The following is a 17,100-nucleotide window of genomic DNA, read 5'->3' on the forward strand; positions in this document are numbered from 1 at the left end:
CACTCCACCCCAGATGATCGCCCAAGCATCAGAAGGCTGGCCTTCAATAAGAGTTAAAGTTTTAACATGCAGTGTGTCCTTTTCCATCCCTCCTCCCCCACCCATCCCAGGCTACCTTGGCAATTATCCCCCTACTTCTGTGAGGAACTAATAAAGAATGCATGAATGTGAAAAAACAATGACTTTATTGCCTCTGCAAGCGGGAGGGGAGGGTGGGGTGGGGTGGTTGGTTTACAGGGAAGTAGAGTGAACCGGGTCGGGGGGGGGTTGGTTTGGAGGGTTCATCAAGGAGAAACAAACAGAAGTTTCACACAGTAGCCTGGCCAGTCACAAAACTCGTTTTCAAAGCTTCTCTGATGCGCACCGCGCCCTGCTGTGCTCCTCTAACCGCCCTGGTGTCTGGCTGCACGTAATCAGCGGCCAGGCGAGTTGCCTCAACCTCCCACCCCGCCATAAATGTCTCCCCCTTACTCTCACAGATATTGTGGAGCGCACAGCAAGCAGCAATAACAATGGGGATATTCTTTTCGCTGAGGTCTGAGCGAGTCAGTGAGCTGCGCCAGCGCGCTTTTAAACGTCTAAATGCACATTCCACCACCATTCGGCACTTGCTCAGCCTGTAGTTGAACAGGTCCTGATTCCTGTCCAGGCTGCCTGTGTACGGCTTCATGAGCCATGGCATTAAGGGGTAGGCTGGGTCCCCAAGGATCACGATAGGCATTTCAACATCCCCAACGGTCACTTCCTGGTCCGGGAAGAAAGTCCCTTCCTCCAGCTTTCGAAACAGAGCAGAGTTCCTGAAGACGCGAGCATCATGTACCTTTCCCGGCCATCCCACGTTGATGTTGGTGAAACGTCCCTTGTGATCCACCAGGGCTTGCAGCAGCATTGAAAAGTACCCCTTGCGGTTAACGTAGTCGGTGGCTTGGTGCTCCGGTGACAAGATAGGGATATGGGTTCCGTCTATGGCCCCGCCACAGTTTGGGAATCCCATTTCAGCAAAACCATCCACTATTGACTGCACGTTGCCCAGAGTCACTACCCTTGCTATCACCAGGTCTTTCATTGCCCTGGCAAATTGGATCACAGCAGCCCCCACCGTAGATTTGCCCACTCCAAATTGATTCCCGACTGACCGGTAGCTGTCTGGCGTTGCAAGCTTCCACAGGGCTATCGCCACTCGCTTCTCAACTGTGAGGGCTGCTCTCATCTTGGTATCCTGGTGTTTCAGGGCAGGGGAAAGCAAGTCACAAAGTTCCATGAAAGTGCCCTTACGCATGCGAAAGTTTCGCAGCCACTGGGAATCGTCCCATACCTGCAGCACGATGCGGTCCCACCAGTCTGTGCTTGTTTCCCGGGCCCAGAATCGGCGTTCCATGGCATCAACCTGCCCCAGTGACACCATGATTTCCACATTGCTGGGGCCTGTGCCTTGTGAGAGGTCTATGTCCATGTCAATTTCCTCATCACTCTCGTCGCCGCGCTGCAATCGCCTCCTCGCCTGGTCCGGGTTTCGCCTTGGCATGTCCTGGCTCTGCATATACTCCAGGACAATGCGTGTGGTGTTCATAGTGCTCATAATTGCCGCGGTGATCTGAGTGGGCTCCATGATCCCAGTGCTAGCTATGGCGCCTGGTCAGAAAAAAGGCGCGAAAGTAGTATCTGATGGACCAGGAGAAGGAGGGAGGGTGGGAGGGAGGGAGGGCCGAGTGACGACATGGCATACAGGTACAGGGAGAAACACAAACAACTGTCACACAGAATGGTCCCCCCAAAGATTAAACTGAAAACCCTGGGCTTAGCAGGCCATTGATTTCACGGAGGAAGGGGAAGCAAATGAATACAGAACAAATCTATTTTTTACATCTTAAGCTGGCAGCTGACGGTGCAGCATGAGTGATAGCCTCTCCAGTACGATGATAATGGATACCAATCATAATATACCATCGTCTGCCAAAAGGCAAGGGGCTGCTGCTGTGTAGCAATGCAGCCCCACGTCTGCCAGCCCCACGTCCGCCAGCACCCAGCATCGCCCTCGGCCTCTTCTGGGTGCTTAGCAGACAATACTGGGCAATTGGCAGAAAATAGTATATTACGATTGGTAGCCATCATCATCGAAACATGTCTGCCCAGGTGGCCATGATTGACAGCCACTCAAGTATGACGACGATGGGTACCAGTCATAATATACCATCTCCTACCAAAAGGCAAGGGGCTGGTGCAATGCAGCCCTACGGCTGCCAGCCCCACAGCTATCACTCATGCTACACCGTCTACCGCCAAAAGGCAGTTAGCAGTTGCTGCTGTGTAGCAATGCAGTCCCACGTCTGCCGGCACCCAGAGGACATGTGGTGACAGTGAGCTCAGCTGAGCTGAGCGGGCTCCATGCTTGCCGTGGTATGTTGTCTGCACAGGTAACCCAGGTAAAAAGGCGCGAATCTATTGTCTGCCGTTGCTGTGACGAGGGGGGAGGGGCCTGACGACATGTACCCAGAACCACCCGCGACACTGTTTTGCATCATCCGGGCATTGGGATCTCAACCCAGAATTCAAAGAAAAGGCGCGAACCGCTTCTCGGCTCTCTGAGCTGTGGCGCAAACGTAGTATCTGACGGACTAGGGGAAGGAGGGAGGGCGGGCCGAGTGACGACATGGCGTACAGGCACAGGGAATTAAAATCAAGAACGGTGGCTGTGCATCAGGGAGAAACACAAACAACTGTCACACAGAATGGTCCCCCCCAAAGATTAAACTGAAAACCCTGGGTTTAGCAGGCCGTTGATTTGACGGAGGGAGGGGGAAGCAAATGAATACAGAGCAAATCTATTTTTTACATCTTAAGACGACGGTGCAGCGTGACTGATAGCCCTCGGCATCTTTCTGGGTGCTTGGCAGCAAATACGGGGCGGTGTATGACGATGGTCTTCAGGCCTATTGCACGATCGGCTGCTCGGGGAAGACTCTGCTAACGTGCGATGACCCGACTTGTAATAGGCCGGTTAACAGTCGTAATACACCATCTACTGCCAAAAGGCAAGCCCCACGGCTGCCAGCACCCAGATCGCCGATGAAGGCTACCAGTCTACTGCACCGTCTACCGCCAAAAGGCAGTTAGCAGCTGCTGCTGTGTAGCAATGCAGTCCCACGTCTGCCGGCACCCAGAGGACATATGGTGACGGTGAGCTCAGCTGAGCTGAGCGGGCTCCATGTTGTCTGCACAGGTAACCCAGGTAACCCAGGTAAAAAGGCGCAAATCTATTGTCTGCCGTTGCTGTGACGGGGGAGGGAGGGGCCTGACGACATGTACCCAGAACCGCCCGCGACACTGTTTTGCATCATCCGGGCATTGGGATCTCAACCCAGAATTCCAAGGGGCGGCGGAGACTGCGGGAACTGTGGGATAGCTGTGGGATAGCTACCCATAGTGCAATGCTCCGGAAGTCGACGCTAGCCTCGTACTGTGGACGCGGTCCGCCGACTAGAGCACCTAGAGCATTTTATGTGTGGACACACACAATCGGCTGTATACAACCGATTTCAATAAAACCGGCTTCTATAAATTCGAACTAATTTCGTAGTGTAGACATACCCTTACATACAACGTAGCTGTGACTCACTTCCGTACAAAATCATTTGGGTCTCCTGCCGGGGAGCCAGAGTCTCAAACAAACTTGGGCCAGTGGTCTGGCCTCATATTTCTCCTACACGTTGTCCTTGTGATCACATTCATTGGCAGCTATCCCTGTTGGCCCACTCCCATGGCACGTCTCAAACACCATATGTGTCAATGGTATATTTGTTTCTTCATTTCCCACAATTTTCACCCATATAACATCTCTTTGTGAGCTGCTTGACTGCTGGTGCTGGCAAGGGACTTCTAGGCACTTCCATCTTCAACCAATAGGCCTCTTGAAACAGATCACTCACTTGTATGCGACAGCTGCGCTATACTCTTAGCCAATAGTTCAGGGCTAACCTTTCAAAAGTCCATGGATCTCCCGCCCTAAGTAAGAAGGAATTTCTGTTTAAGGGCATGGGAAGATAGGAGCTGTTGCACCCTTACTTTTGTATTATTTGTATATCTTATACTTTCCTGAGTGGGTTCTGTTACAACCCAGACCAAACCAAGCGTTCTGATGAAAAGACCGGGGAGGTAAATTTTATGCGCTTGTGGTGCCCGGGCTCCAGCAATATTCAGGGCCCGGGGGCCCAGCTCCACCAATGTTCAGGACTGGGTCTCTCCCCTGGCCCCGCCTGCTGCCCTAGGCGCACATGTGATGGCAACCCCCCGGCACCCACCACAGGGGAAGCGAGTGAGCTTCCTGGACCTTAGAGGGGCCCTAGGAGCACATGTAGTGACAGTGGTGTGGGATGAGTGTGCTGCCGAGGGGGAGGAGGGGCCCCTCCCCCAGAGCTCGCTGCTGCTAGAGAGGAGAGGGATGGGGGGAGTCCTCCTCTCTGGCCCGAGCCCTGGGGTAGCCTGCCTGCACCCCAGACTCCTCAGCCCCAGCCCCACCCCAGAGCCCCCAGCCAGAGCCCTCACCCCCCCGCACCCCAACCCTCTGCCCGAGCCCTGAGCCCCCTTGTAGTGGGGCGGACTGCCCCACTCCCTGAGAGTATGTGCTCCGGCAGGCCAGTGGGCTTGCACAGATGCATGGCCAATCAGCGGAGGGTTTATTGGGAGCCAATCAGGGCCCAGGTTGGAGACAGCCAATCAGGGCCAGGCTCAGCCCTATAAGAAGGCTGCTTAGGACAGGAGCAGGGAGTCTGTCCCAGGCCTTTGACAGGGGAAGGTCTGTCTCCAGGCTTGGAGACTAGCACCTGGACAGCGCAGTGCCGGGCAGGCCCAGGGGAGCAGAGGGTAACTCCAGCCTGGAGTCTGTCAGGCTGCAGGCCCTGAAGCGAAGGGCCTAGCCGGTGCGAGGGGCTGAAGGGAAAGCGGCCCAGGGATGTGGACACACAGAGGGAGAGAAGGAGGGCAGGACGGCTGCCACTAGAGGGTCCCTGGGTTGGGATCCAGAGTAGTGGGTGGGCCTGGGTCCCCCCCTTTCCCTCTTGCCTTGCACCCGGCCGATGGAGCAGCCATCTAGAACTGCACCAACCCCCTGCCAAGAGGGGAGTGACTTTGAGGGTGCAGTTGGTCACATCGGCCAGGATGCAGAGAGGCAGCTGATTGATTCCCCCCTGCCCCCGGAAGGGGGTGAGGATGGACTAAGGGGCACTGCCGGAGGGCAGTGGCTCGAAGAGGACGCCGCAAGATTGGGAGCAACGCGGGTCCGGACACGCCAACCAAGGGCGAGACGACGGATGGGACACCACCAGGAGGGGGCGCTCCACTGGACAGAGCTAATTCCCCAGACAACCAGTAGGAGGCGCCAGGTGGTGAGTCCCAACCCTGTCACACCCCTCCTGCATGCTGAACCCCTCATCCACGGCCCCACCCTGCAGCCCTCACCCCCGCAACCCAACCCTCTGCCCTAGCCCTGAGCCCCTCCCACACCCCAAATTCCTCATCCTCTAGGACCCTGGAATGTAATAATAAACAGAAATGTACCTGTTGCTTTGCAGGTCCTGCTACACAATGTCTCCAAGACTGTAATTCTCCAGTGTTTTCCTTAATCTTATTTATTGGTTATTTCATTGTCCATTGTATGGGAGAGATAATGCCTGGTAAAGGAGGGAAGTGTTTCTGAATGACAGGGGCTTGCCTATGCTAAAGCATGACAACTAACAAAGAATGGCTGCCTATTAAACGGTTTCACTACGAAAGAGTTCAGTCAATTATCAATATTCCCCTAAAACTCAAGACTGCTCTCTGACCCCCATGACCTGGTTTACATGTTAAACTTTCAAACGTTTCTTTTTAAAATAAACTCTTTATCTGATAGGATGGAAACCTGTATGGTCAGCAAGAGAAGATGAAAAGACAACCGTTTAAAATTGGGAAAAAAAAAAAAAAAGGCAAGAAAGGAGGGGTGGGGCCTTGCCCTTGGGGCTGTTTCTTCAGATAACCAAGGCAGCCACTTGAGCTGGCGCCTTAAGCCCAGCAAACTCCAGGCAGGGAGCCTGCCTTGCCCCTCCGCAGCACTCCAGGTACTGCTCTGCCCCCAAGGAAGGGGAATGCCACCGTTCCCATGGTGCAGAGCCTGTGATCAGTGCAGGACTTCCCCCAGGTCACACAGCAAGGGAGTGTCAGGACAAGGACCTGCCCTCTTGTCCTTCCCGAGCCCCTGCTCCTCCATGTGCAAAATGGCACTGGCAGAGTCAGGCCCTTTGTTACAGATGGGGAAGCCAAGGGGCAAAAAGGCTGCCTAGTGACTCGCCTGAGTGCCCAGGACCTTGGACTGGTCATGGCCAAGCCTCTCGCCGTCTCAGCTTCCTCAGATGCGAAACTGGGCTAAGGATATTTACCTGCCTCACGATCAAATACTTGCCAAGTGCAATATAACGGCTCAGGGCTCTAGATCAGTGGTTTTCAACCTGTGGGCCACAGGCCCTGGGAGTCCACAGACCATGTCTAAGATTTCCAAAGGTTCGCACTGCCATTCGAAATGAAAAAAGGTTGAAACCCACTGCTCTAGATCTAATGACGTCAGCACGGGTGCCTGATCTTCACCCCTCGGCAGGGGAGACCTTTGGCCAATGCAGCATCTGGGCAGAACCTAGGGTTACCATACGTCCGGATTTTCCCGGACATGTCCGGCTTTTGGGGGCTCAAATCCCCGTCCGGGGGGAAATCCCCCAAAGCCGGGCATGTCCGGGAAAATCGGGAGGGCTCGGTGGTGCTCGGCCGGGGCCGGCGGTGCGGGGCCGGGGGCATGGTGCTGGGCCGGGAAGCAGGGGCGCAGTGCCGGGCCAGGGTCACAGTGCCGGGCCGGGCGCGGGGCCGGACGGGGAGCCGGGGGCGTGGTGCCGGGCCGGGAGCCGGTCAGCCGGTCAGCCGGGCCCGCGGGGAGCCGGTCAGCCGGTCAGCCGGGCCCGCGGGGAGCCGGGCCGGCGGGGAGCCGGGCCGGCCGGGCCCGCGGGGAGCCGGGCCCGCGGGGAGCCGGGTCGGCCAGGCCGGCGGGGAGCCGGGCCAGCGGGGAGCCAGGTTGGCCAGGCCCGCGGGGAGCCGGGCCGGCGGGGAGCCGGGTCGGCCGGGCCGGCGGGGAGCCGGGGGAGCCGGGCCCGCGGGGAGCCGGGCCGGCGGGGAGCCGGTCAGCCGGGCCCGCGGGGAGGGGAGCCGAGGAGCCGGGCCCGCGGGGCCGGGAGCCGAGGAGCTGGGCCCGCGGGGCCGGGAGCCGGGGGGTGCGCCGGGCCGCCGGGGGCCGGCAGTGCTGGACGGGCCGGGGGTGGTGGGCCGGGGCCGGCACCCCAGGGCCCGAGCTGACCCAGGCTGGAAACGCCGGGGGGCCAGCCTGGGCCGCGCCTCCTCCCCCCACACCCCCCTTACCTGCTTCAGGCTTCCCGGGAATCAAATATTCGCGGGAAGCAGGGGAGGGGGCGGAGACTTTGGGGAGGGGGCGGGTGTGTGGGCGGGGCTGGGGGCGGGGCCGGGGGTGTCCTCCATTTGGAGGCACAAAATATGGTAACCCTACAGAACCAGACTGACAGGGGCAAGGATATCAGAGGCAGACAGATACTGTGAGAGGCCCCTTGCCGTCACCACCACAGCAGGGTGATAGCTCGGCTCTGGGGCTTCCAGAGCATGCACCTAGTTCTCCAGAGTGCACTGCTTCCAGCAGCAATTCACAGTGTTGATCTCTAAAGCTCTGAGGTTTGAGCTGGGCCTGGCAGAGAGACCTGTCCCTCTGTGTGTCACCAGGATGTTTGAGGCCTGCCAGGGCTCTTCTGCACAGCCCAGGATTTGGGGGGTAAGTGTAACAGTATTTGTATTGGGAACAGCATTTGTCTCAGCAATTCATGTCCTGGCTGCACTGACAGAACCTGAGTCTCTTCACAAGCAGGGCAGAAGTCAAGGCCCAGAGCTTTGGCTTGGGGGTGGGGTTTGGGGGGAAGGCTCGGTTAACTGGGGGGCATCTCTCACTGCCAGGACATGCCGCGTGATGTTTGTGGGTATTTCATACACACACAGACTATGTAACAGGCAATAAGTACAACAAACACTGAGACCACTGTGTGCATGGGGAGTGTCTCTGTCAGTGGCTACAGCTGGCTAGGCTGGGCCCCACCCTGCACAGGAAGGGGTTAATAATGGCCATCACCCCATGAACAGCATGAAATTGGCTTGAACAGGCAATTCCAGACTCCGCCCTGGGACGGGATTAGTTGGACACATTTCCTCTTCCACTTCCACTCGGGGATAACTTCAGATAACTCCAGTGCCTGGAGATTGGCATTGCAGGGGCAGGTTTCAGGGCAGAGCAGCCCAGGGCCTCCCACCTCCCTTCTCCACATTCCTGCCCCTCTGGGTTGCTCTGCAGGTGAAGACCATGGAGAAGCTGCAGCTTTGGCTCCTCGTCCTCACTGGCCTCTCGGGAGCTGTCACCCAGGAAGGTAAGGGCAGAGCCTGCTGCACAGGGTGATCAGGGTGGAGTTGGTTAGGGCTGTAGACTTGGAGACTTCAGTTAAATCTTGAGTTAGGTCGCAGGTGAGCTACCAGGAGTGCATTACAAACCCAAATCAGACTAGAGAGCAGCACAAGCAAATCTCTCTGGTGCAGGAAAGATCCCTGCATTCCATCAGTCTTGGGGCAAATACTGCGTTAGTTAAATGTCTTGTGCATTTCTAATAATTACAGATGATTTTCTAACATAAGGCAACTCTGTACAACATCTTCCAGTGGCTAACGGTGAATTAATTGGTCGCTGAACAAAAAGTGGTAGTCTGGGTGCACATGATCACAACCTAATTGCTACATTTGTTATTTGCAAACACAACAATCACATAGACATTTGGCACCCTAAAGAGGCCAATTTTCCAAATGTGAAAACAATCATGAGCCAAATTGATTGGGAGGAAAAAATTAAAAGGAAAATTGTGAGCAATAATTGGGGGTTGTTTATAGTCTTTTGTTAGATTCTCAAAAAGCCACAGTTACAAAGAAGACTAAAAAAGCATCCTGGATAAAAAAGGAAGTGAAAGCAGAAAGGCACAGGTTTTAAAAACGAGTTTACAGAGGCGAGCCTGGAACGTTATCACAAAGGTGGGGCAGAAGTGTCTGTCTAAGACCCGTGTTCCAAAGTGCCGTAAGAGCCACGTGCATGCTCACATTGTCCTGAACGTGGGGCTGCCTCACCAGAGCCAGGATGGTATAAAGCTGAGGTCACCTGGTCAAGGGGCTCCAGAGATGTGGTGTCAGGGTAGAAGGGACCTACCAGTAGACCTTCCTCATTCTAATAACTTGTTTTTTCACATCTCTGTGGGCAGCTCAAACAATGGCCCTGATCTGCCCCGGACTAGGATAACGGGATCAGATTTGAGCTCTGCTTCCCCAACACAGAGCTGGGCACTAGCTATTGTTACAAAGTTATTTGCTAGTCTGTCCTGCTCTAAACATTGGCATGTATCTGCAATATGTGCCAGAGGAGTGATTTAGCATGTGCCTGGTGAGATGGAGCATGTCAGGCCTGGGGTGCTGTGTGGTGGTACCAAACAGTGTTGCAGAGAGGTGTTTATGCTGCAGTCACTGGGTGGCTTATGGGCCCAGGCAGTACACTGTGCTCCCAAGAGTGCTGTGTTCCAGGCCTGCCCTTAGTAAGTTTCTGCAAATGTTGCTGTGTGTGCCTGCTTTCTGAGAGGGGAGCACAGGGCCTGCCCTAGGAAGCTGTTTGCCCAGAGCTGGCAGTATTAGGAGGGGTTGTTGTTACCCGCACAAAATTCTCTGTTACTCACACACTCTAGGGACACCCACCTTTACCCAGTTCCTAGAGCTCAAGGCGTAACCTTACACTCTAGGGCACCCGCCCTTACCCAGTTCCTAGGGCTCAGGTGTAATTTTCTGTGGGTTTGCAGGACCTTTTACCAGTGAAAGAGCCTTACACAGTAATATCCTACATAACCTCTATTTATTAACAATCACCAAAAACAGACTGCACACGCTACACATACAGTGCTCACAACTCCCAATAAGGCACATGAACTTTTCCCTGCTGGCCAGTCAGGATCAGGTCCATCTGGGGGACTCCAGTTTCTGCACAGTGTCATTGGCAGAGTGTTGAGGTCTGGCAGCTCACTTCTTGGGGCTGTGTCCTGGAGTAGATTCCCAAAGAACTTCCTTTTGGACCCCAGTTTATATAGTGAAACTTGAGTCCTGCTTAGCTGTACCTTAACTAATCATTTTACTAAAACTTCACTAACCAATCCTAACATAGTGTATCAAAATTCTCTAACCAATCATACCCCACCACCTTAATTGATTTACACCTAGCAAAATTGATTATGTAACAGACAGAAATAACCAAAGAACCAGACAGAGACCATACAGACAAACAATAGAAAATTGGTGACCATAAAGACAAACCAATAAAGAAATGAGAATTTCACAACCACAACTATTGATAAGTGATTTCTTGCCAGACAGAATGCTGTCAAACTAAGTTTTCTTTAAAAGGAACAGGAGTACTTGTGGCACTTTAGAGACTAACAAATGTATTATGCTCTAATAAATTTGTTAGTCTCTAAAGTGCCACAAGTACTCCTGTTCTTTTTGCGGATAGAGACTAACACGGCTGCTACTCTGAAACCTGTCATTAAGTTTTCTTTAACCATCTTAAGCTCTGTTTCTGTATCTGGTGCTAGTGGTGCCATTAGGACAGGATCTCCTTCTTAACAGCCTGATATTACAGTGTTTTCATGTCATTTAGATAGAATGTGAGGATGTGACTTCCTGCTTCTTAGCTAATGGCTGCTGCTCTTCTAATCTGGCTGCAGACAAAGGCCTTAGGCTTTAGGCCGTACAAGCCTTACAATTAGGGTAACCGGATGTCCAGTTTTCGACCGGATGACCATGGTGGCTCTGTTCAGCACTGCCGACCGGTCCATTAAAAGTCCAGTCAGCGGTGCTGCTGAGCTAAGGCAAGCTAGTCCCTACTAGGGTTACCATATTTTGTGCCTCCAAATGGAGGACACTCCACGGCCCACGGCCCCGCCCCCAGCCCCGCCCAACCCCGCCCCCTCCCCAAAGTCTCTGCCCCCTCCCCTGCTTCCCGCGAATATTTGATTCGCGGGAAGCCTGAAGCAGGTAAGGGGGGTATGGGGGGAGGAGGTGCGGCCCAGGCTGGCCCCCCGGCGTTTCCAGCCTGGGTCAGCTCGGGCCCTGGGGTGCCGGCCCCGGCCGACCACCCCCGGCCTGCCCAGCACTGCCGGCCCCCGGCGGCCCGGCGCACCCCGCGGGCCCGGCTCCCCGCCGGCCCAGCTGACCGGCTCCCCGCGGGCCCGGCCGACCCGGCTCCCCGCCGGCCCGGCTCCCCGCGGGCCCGGCCGACCCGGCTCCCCGCGGGCCCGGCTCCCAGCGGGCCCGGCCGACCCGGCTCCCCGCCGGCCCGGCTCCCCGCGGGCCCGGCCGACCCGGCTCCCCGCGGGCCCGGCTCCCCGCGGGCCCGGCCGACCCGGCTCCCCGCGGGCCCGGCCGACCCGGCTCCCCGCCGGCCCGGCCGACCCGGCTCCCCGCCGGCCCGGCCGGCCCGGCTCCCCGCGGGCCCGGCTGACCCGGCTCCCCGCTGACCCGGCTCCCCGCCGGCCTGGCTGACCCGGCTCCCCGCCGGCCCGGCTCCCCGCCGGCCCGGCTGACCGGCTCCCCGCCGGCCCGGCTGACCTCCCGATTTTCCCGGACATGCCCGGCTTTTGGGGATTTCCCCCCGGACGGGGATTTGAGCCCCCAAAAGCCGGACATGTCCGGGAAAATCCGGACGTATGGTAACCCTAGTCCCTACCTGTTCTGGCACCGTGCTGTGCCCCAGAAGTGGCCAGCAGGTCCGCCTCCTAGGAGGGGTGGGGGGGGCAAGGGACTCCGCTCGTGGTGCCTCCTGTCCCCGCCCCCCTGCCTAGGACCCAGATCTGCTGGCCGCTTCCAGGGCGCAGCCCGGTGACAGGATAGATGGGGAACCTGCCTTAGTCCCGCTACGCCACCGACCGGGAGCCAGGGCCAGATTAACTTTCTGTGGGCCCGGTGCCAAACATGTTTGTGAGCCCCCATGGGGCAAGGCGCAGGGGGACAGGATGGTCAGTCTCCAGAGCGATGGGCGGGCTGGCGGCAATGAGGCACAGTGCGGCGGGAGCAGTCCTGCTCTGCGCAGCCCAGGAGGAGGGTACTGTTTACAAATCTGCAGCTGCCAGATGCATACTGGCCTGCCCAGCCCTGTGCTGCCAGCATGCTCCTTCCCCTTGAGGGCAGGCCCGCACTACACCGACTCCCAGTGCCCCACCCTTGTGCCCAGCGCCCCCTCACCCATAGACCCCATCCCCTTCTCTTCCCCATCCCATGCCCCTTCCTCACCGCTCCATCTCCTCCTCAACCCACCCCACCCCCTTTGTCCCCACTGCCTCTTCCCCCTGCCCCTGCTTTCCCTCTACCCCCGCTTCCCCTATCCCCTTCTCCTCCCCATCCCACCCCCTTCCTTCTCCCCTGCCCCCGCTTCCCTCATCTCCTTCTCTTCCCCATCCCATGCCCCTTCCCCACTGCCCCATCTCCTCCCCACCCCATCCCCTTCGTCCCCACTGCCTCTTTCCCCCTGCCCCCGCTTTCCCTCTACCCCCGCTTCCCCTATCCCCTTCTCTTCCCTATCCCATGCCCCTTCCCCAACGCTCCATCTCCTCCCCAGGCTTGGGGGGCAGGAGGGAAACCACCCCACAGCATGAGCTGGCGGTCCCCAGGATGCTTAGCTCAGGGAAGAGGGTTGGGGGGGAAGGGATGGAATGGAGGCAGGGCTGGGGTGGAGAAGGGGTGGGGAGAGGCGGGGAGGGGGTGGAGTGGGGTGCAGGCAACTTTCCTGGTAGGGCCAGCTCTGGCTTTCTGGCCACCCCAAGCAAAAACAAAAACAAAAAACAAACCTGTGGCGCAGCCGGAGCCAGGGTGCAGGGGGACTCCCTGCGCTGCAGATGTGCTCCGGCTAGCAGGGGGAGGGGGAGGGAGCGGGGGGAGAGAGAGAAGGGGGGTGGCAAGGGCTTCAGCGGGGCGCTGCCAGGGCTTCAGCGGGGCGCTGCCACGCGGCCCCTCCCGCCGTGCCCCCTCCTGGGAGGGCTCCGCACCACTCTGGTCGGCTGGGAGGGAAGGACGCTGGCTACCCTGCTGGGCTTGCTGCAAGGCGCTCCCGTCCTCCACGCCGCTGCCCCCTACAGGGCGGCCAGAGCGGAACAACAACAACAATAACAAAAGCGGCCGTGCTGCCCTAGGATTGGGCGGAATGCCGCCTCCTACAAGCTGCCGCCCCAAGCACCAGCTTGCTCGGCTGGTGCCTGGAGCCGGCCCTGTTTCCTGACCAACTCAGCCAGCCAGGGCCTCTTCTGACTCTGGGCTATTGGCGCCATGTTAAACCCAGTACTGCCTGGAACCGCCCGAGGTAAGCCCGCACCCCAACCCTAAGCACCAACCCACTGCCCCAGCCCTGAGCCCCCGCCAGACCTGGAGCCCCCTTCTGTACCCCAAACCCCTCATCTCCAGCCCCACTCCAGAGCCCGTACCCCCAGCCCAGAGCCCGTACTCCCTCCTGCACCCCAACCCCCTACCTCAACCCACAGCCCCCTCTATATTCCAAATCCCTCGGCCCCACCCCCTCAGTCATGTCTGTGCCTCAGTGACACATCTGAAAATGAGACTTAGGTGCTTTTGAAAATTTTACCCTGATCTTGATGTAAAGATTCCCGGGGTTAGAGAATTTACTGCACTCCTTAGTAAACTGTTCCCGTGGCTAATCGCCTCATGGATCAAACTGTGCATCTTCTGAGACACGGTTGTGACAAGCAGACTCACAAGCGGATATGGGGGCACCACTTTCCACCCTTAATCTGAAGGGTTTCACACACAACTTAGAGCCACTGAGCAGGTCTCCCAAGTTAAACCCCATTGAGCATGGCCATGGACCAAAGTGAGGGGATGTTCACCCCACACTAGTCCACAGAGGGTTAATGTGGCTCAGCAGGGTTAAGTAACCTTATAAGCCCACCTCTCTCAGGCTTCTGCTCCCACACCCAGCTGGGGTTACTGGGTGGGGGGGTGAGGAAGTGGAAGAGCAGGTGGTGCTGAGGGCCAAGACTGAGGAGCCCCGGGCAAGCATCAGAGCGGCGCAAGCACTGGAATGAACAGCAGAGTCTGTAGCGAGGGTCCTGAGGAGTGATACTGTCACACCAGTACAGACACCCAACATGTCTCTCGTCTCTCCAAGACCTGTATCAAAGGGTGTTTGTCTTCCGGAAGGACCCTAGCGACGCCCATGTGGTCATGAAGCTGGAGCCGGAGCAGCTGCTGCAGAACTTCGCTGTGTGATTGAGATCCTTCACTGATCTGACTCGGCCATACGGCCTCTTCTCCTATGCTACCAAAACCCAGGACAACGAGATTTTGCTCTTCAAACCCAAGCCTGGGGAGTACAGACTATACGTGGGGGAGGGAATTTGTGACCTTCAGAGTCCCAGAGACCCGTATGGACTGGGAGCTCATCTGTGCCGGCTGGAAATCTGCCACGGGCATAGCCGAGTTCTGGGTGAACGGGAAACCCTTACCCAGGAAGGGGTTGCGGAAAGGCTACTCCATCAGTGTCGAGGCTGTGATCATCCTGGGACGGGAGCAGGACTCCTTCGGGGGCGGGTTTGATTTATATAATTCTTTTACAGGTGAAATGACTGATGTGTACATGTGGGGGTATGGTCTGTCACCAGGCAAAATGAGAGCTGCATATCAGTCTCTGCAGCTGCCCCCCCCAGCGCCCTGGGCTGGAGGAACTTGCAGTATGAAATAAAAGGTGTTGTGGCTGTGAAGCCCAGACTGAGAGACATGCTGATCGTATGAGCACAGGCTGCATTCGGCCATTGTGCAGCCCCAGCCCAAAGCCATGGAGCTCCAACTCCTGCTGTCTCATTTCAGAGAGGCTGACCCCGCCCCAGGGTGTGCTCGCTGCGGCTAAACCATGATGATTCTGACATAAAGGAGCATGTGACCTTCTGCACCCCTGGTGTTCATGTCATTCCTTGTCACACATACTGGGGGGAAAGCACAGAGCTGGGAAAGGCCACGAGGTCCAATCTAGCCCAGGGCCAGATTAAGAAGGTTCAGGGCCCTGGGCACAGAATATCCTGAGTGTCCCTCACCCCTGAGGTCTCCCCTCAAAGTTTTCAATTTTTTTGGAAGGAAGCAGGGGCTCAGTTTCAGATTTTGCCTCAGGCCCCCAGAAACTTTTGCGCTACGCCCCCAGCTTTGGAACAGTCTCCTGGAGGATGTGCCAGATCTCCAAAGACTTTCATGTGTCTTTCAGGGTCACCCACACAGCCTCACTGTCTCCTGACACTGATCCTCTGGGTTCCAGCTCCTGCTTCATGTGTGAGCTCTGCTCAGCGAGTCCAACTGAGACAGACTCCTGGGAGAGACTTGTCTACTCTGCAGGGACTGAGGCACCTCACCCATCATTCCCAGTGACGCTCTGTCATGGAGTCGTTGGGCCGATGCTCTAGAACTGCTCCGTATGAAGCAAGTCAGGACTCTGGAGGAGCCTCCTCTCTCTGAGCAGACTGTCTCCAGGGCAAGAAGCTTACACAGCTTTGACCTTCCTGGGTCTGACCTCGGAGCATTCAGCATCCCCTTCCACACCGTGCGCTTCCCACAATGAGTCCGCCTGGGCGGGGCTCCTGGAGAAGCCAGAGGGGCCTGCACCCCAACTCTGCAGTCAGCAGTGACTCTCAGCCCGCATAAAATGGAAGGTTTATTAGTCGACAGGAACACAGCGTAGAACAGAACTTATCAGCACAGAAATCAGTGACTTTCAGCCAAGTCCATCTTGGGCTGACTCCAGACCAGACGCCCTGGACTCTCCCCTCTCCAAGTCCCAAAACGCAGGCTGCCCAGCTTCCAGCGACCCGATCCCCGACTCACCCATTGCTCCTCTTTCTGGTCTTTTGTCTCGCTTCCCTGTCACCTGGTTGCATCCCTCTCCTGGGGCTCAGTTACGAAGGGCACTGGCCATAGTATACATGCAGGCAGCTGGAGCAGCCTCACCTGCCCCCGAGGGTCTCAGCAAAAGTCACACACCCTTATTCCCATCACCTAAGCATTGGTGCAATACACAGGGAAACTGAGGCACACAACGCATTCATGCAAAACAGTATGACTCACATAGGCTCACATACAACATAACAAGGGGAAATTCCCACTTTGTCACACACTCACACAGCGTTTCCAAAACAGGGTTTATCAGTCAGCTGGAACACAGCAGGAGGAGGCCGTAGGTCAGCACAGAGACAAGAAGCCCAGAGCCCAGCCACACTGTAGCATAGGTGCCAACTCCATGGAAAAAAATAGTGGGTGCTCAGCACCCACCAGCCACCTGCCAATCAGCTGTTCGGCAGGCCCCACCAATCAACTCCTCCCCCGCCTCCTGCCTGCCACCAACCCGCTGTTTGACAGGAGTGGGAGGTGCTGGGGGGAGAGGGTGGAGTGGGGGGCGGAAAGAGCAAGGGTAGGGCACACTTATGGGGGGGAGTTGAGAACAGAACCGGGAAGAGGCAGGGCGGAGCCTTGGGGGAGGAGGTGGAGTGTGGGTGGGAAGAGGCAGAGTGAGGGTGGGGCCTTGAGGGAAGGGGTGGAGTGGGGGCAGGGCCGCGGGGGCCAGCGTTGGTGGAGCAATCCTCCCCCCCCCCCCCCGCAGGAAAGGCTGAAATTTGGCGTCTGTGCACTGTAGTGAAGCCCATGTTCAGGCTCTATCTGTTTCTGTGTGATTTCCTTACTCAGGTCCCAGAAGAGAGAGCTCCCAGCTTTCTCCAGGAGCCAGCACTTGTCCCCCACCTCCCCGTCCTTTGTTCTCTAGCTGGGCTTTTTGCTCAGCTTCCCTGCTGAGATGTGGGGAAGCCCCCATCTCTCTGGGGCACTGGTTGCCTGGAGTCAATGTGTACGGATAAAGCCTTCGTCTGCAGCCAGATTAAAAGAGCAGCCAAGCAGCAGCCATTAGCTAAGAAG

At 57.1% G+C, this 17,100-nt stretch overlaps 1 protein-coding gene across 1 annotated transcript; it reads left to right on the forward strand.

Moving 5' to 3' along the window:
* Positions 1–2,392: 2,392 nt before the first annotated feature.
* On the forward strand, positions 2,393–14,943 carry LOC101950568 (serum amyloid P-component). Its single transcript, XM_005315585.3, is given in 4 exon segments — positions 2,393–8,495; positions 14,321–14,538; positions 14,540–14,848; positions 14,851–14,943. Coding segments are annotated over 4 exon segments (684 nt in total). The 5' UTR covers positions 2,393–8,431.
* The last annotated feature ends 2,157 nt before the right edge of the window (positions 14,944–17,100 follow it).

Source organism: Chrysemys picta, chromosome 20 (genome assembly GCF_011386835.1).
Source record: "Chrysemys picta bellii isolate R12L10 chromosome 20, ASM1138683v2, whole genome shotgun sequence".
In the NCBI taxonomy this organism is placed as follows: domain Eukaryota; kingdom Metazoa; phylum Chordata; order Testudines; family Emydidae; genus Chrysemys; species Chrysemys picta.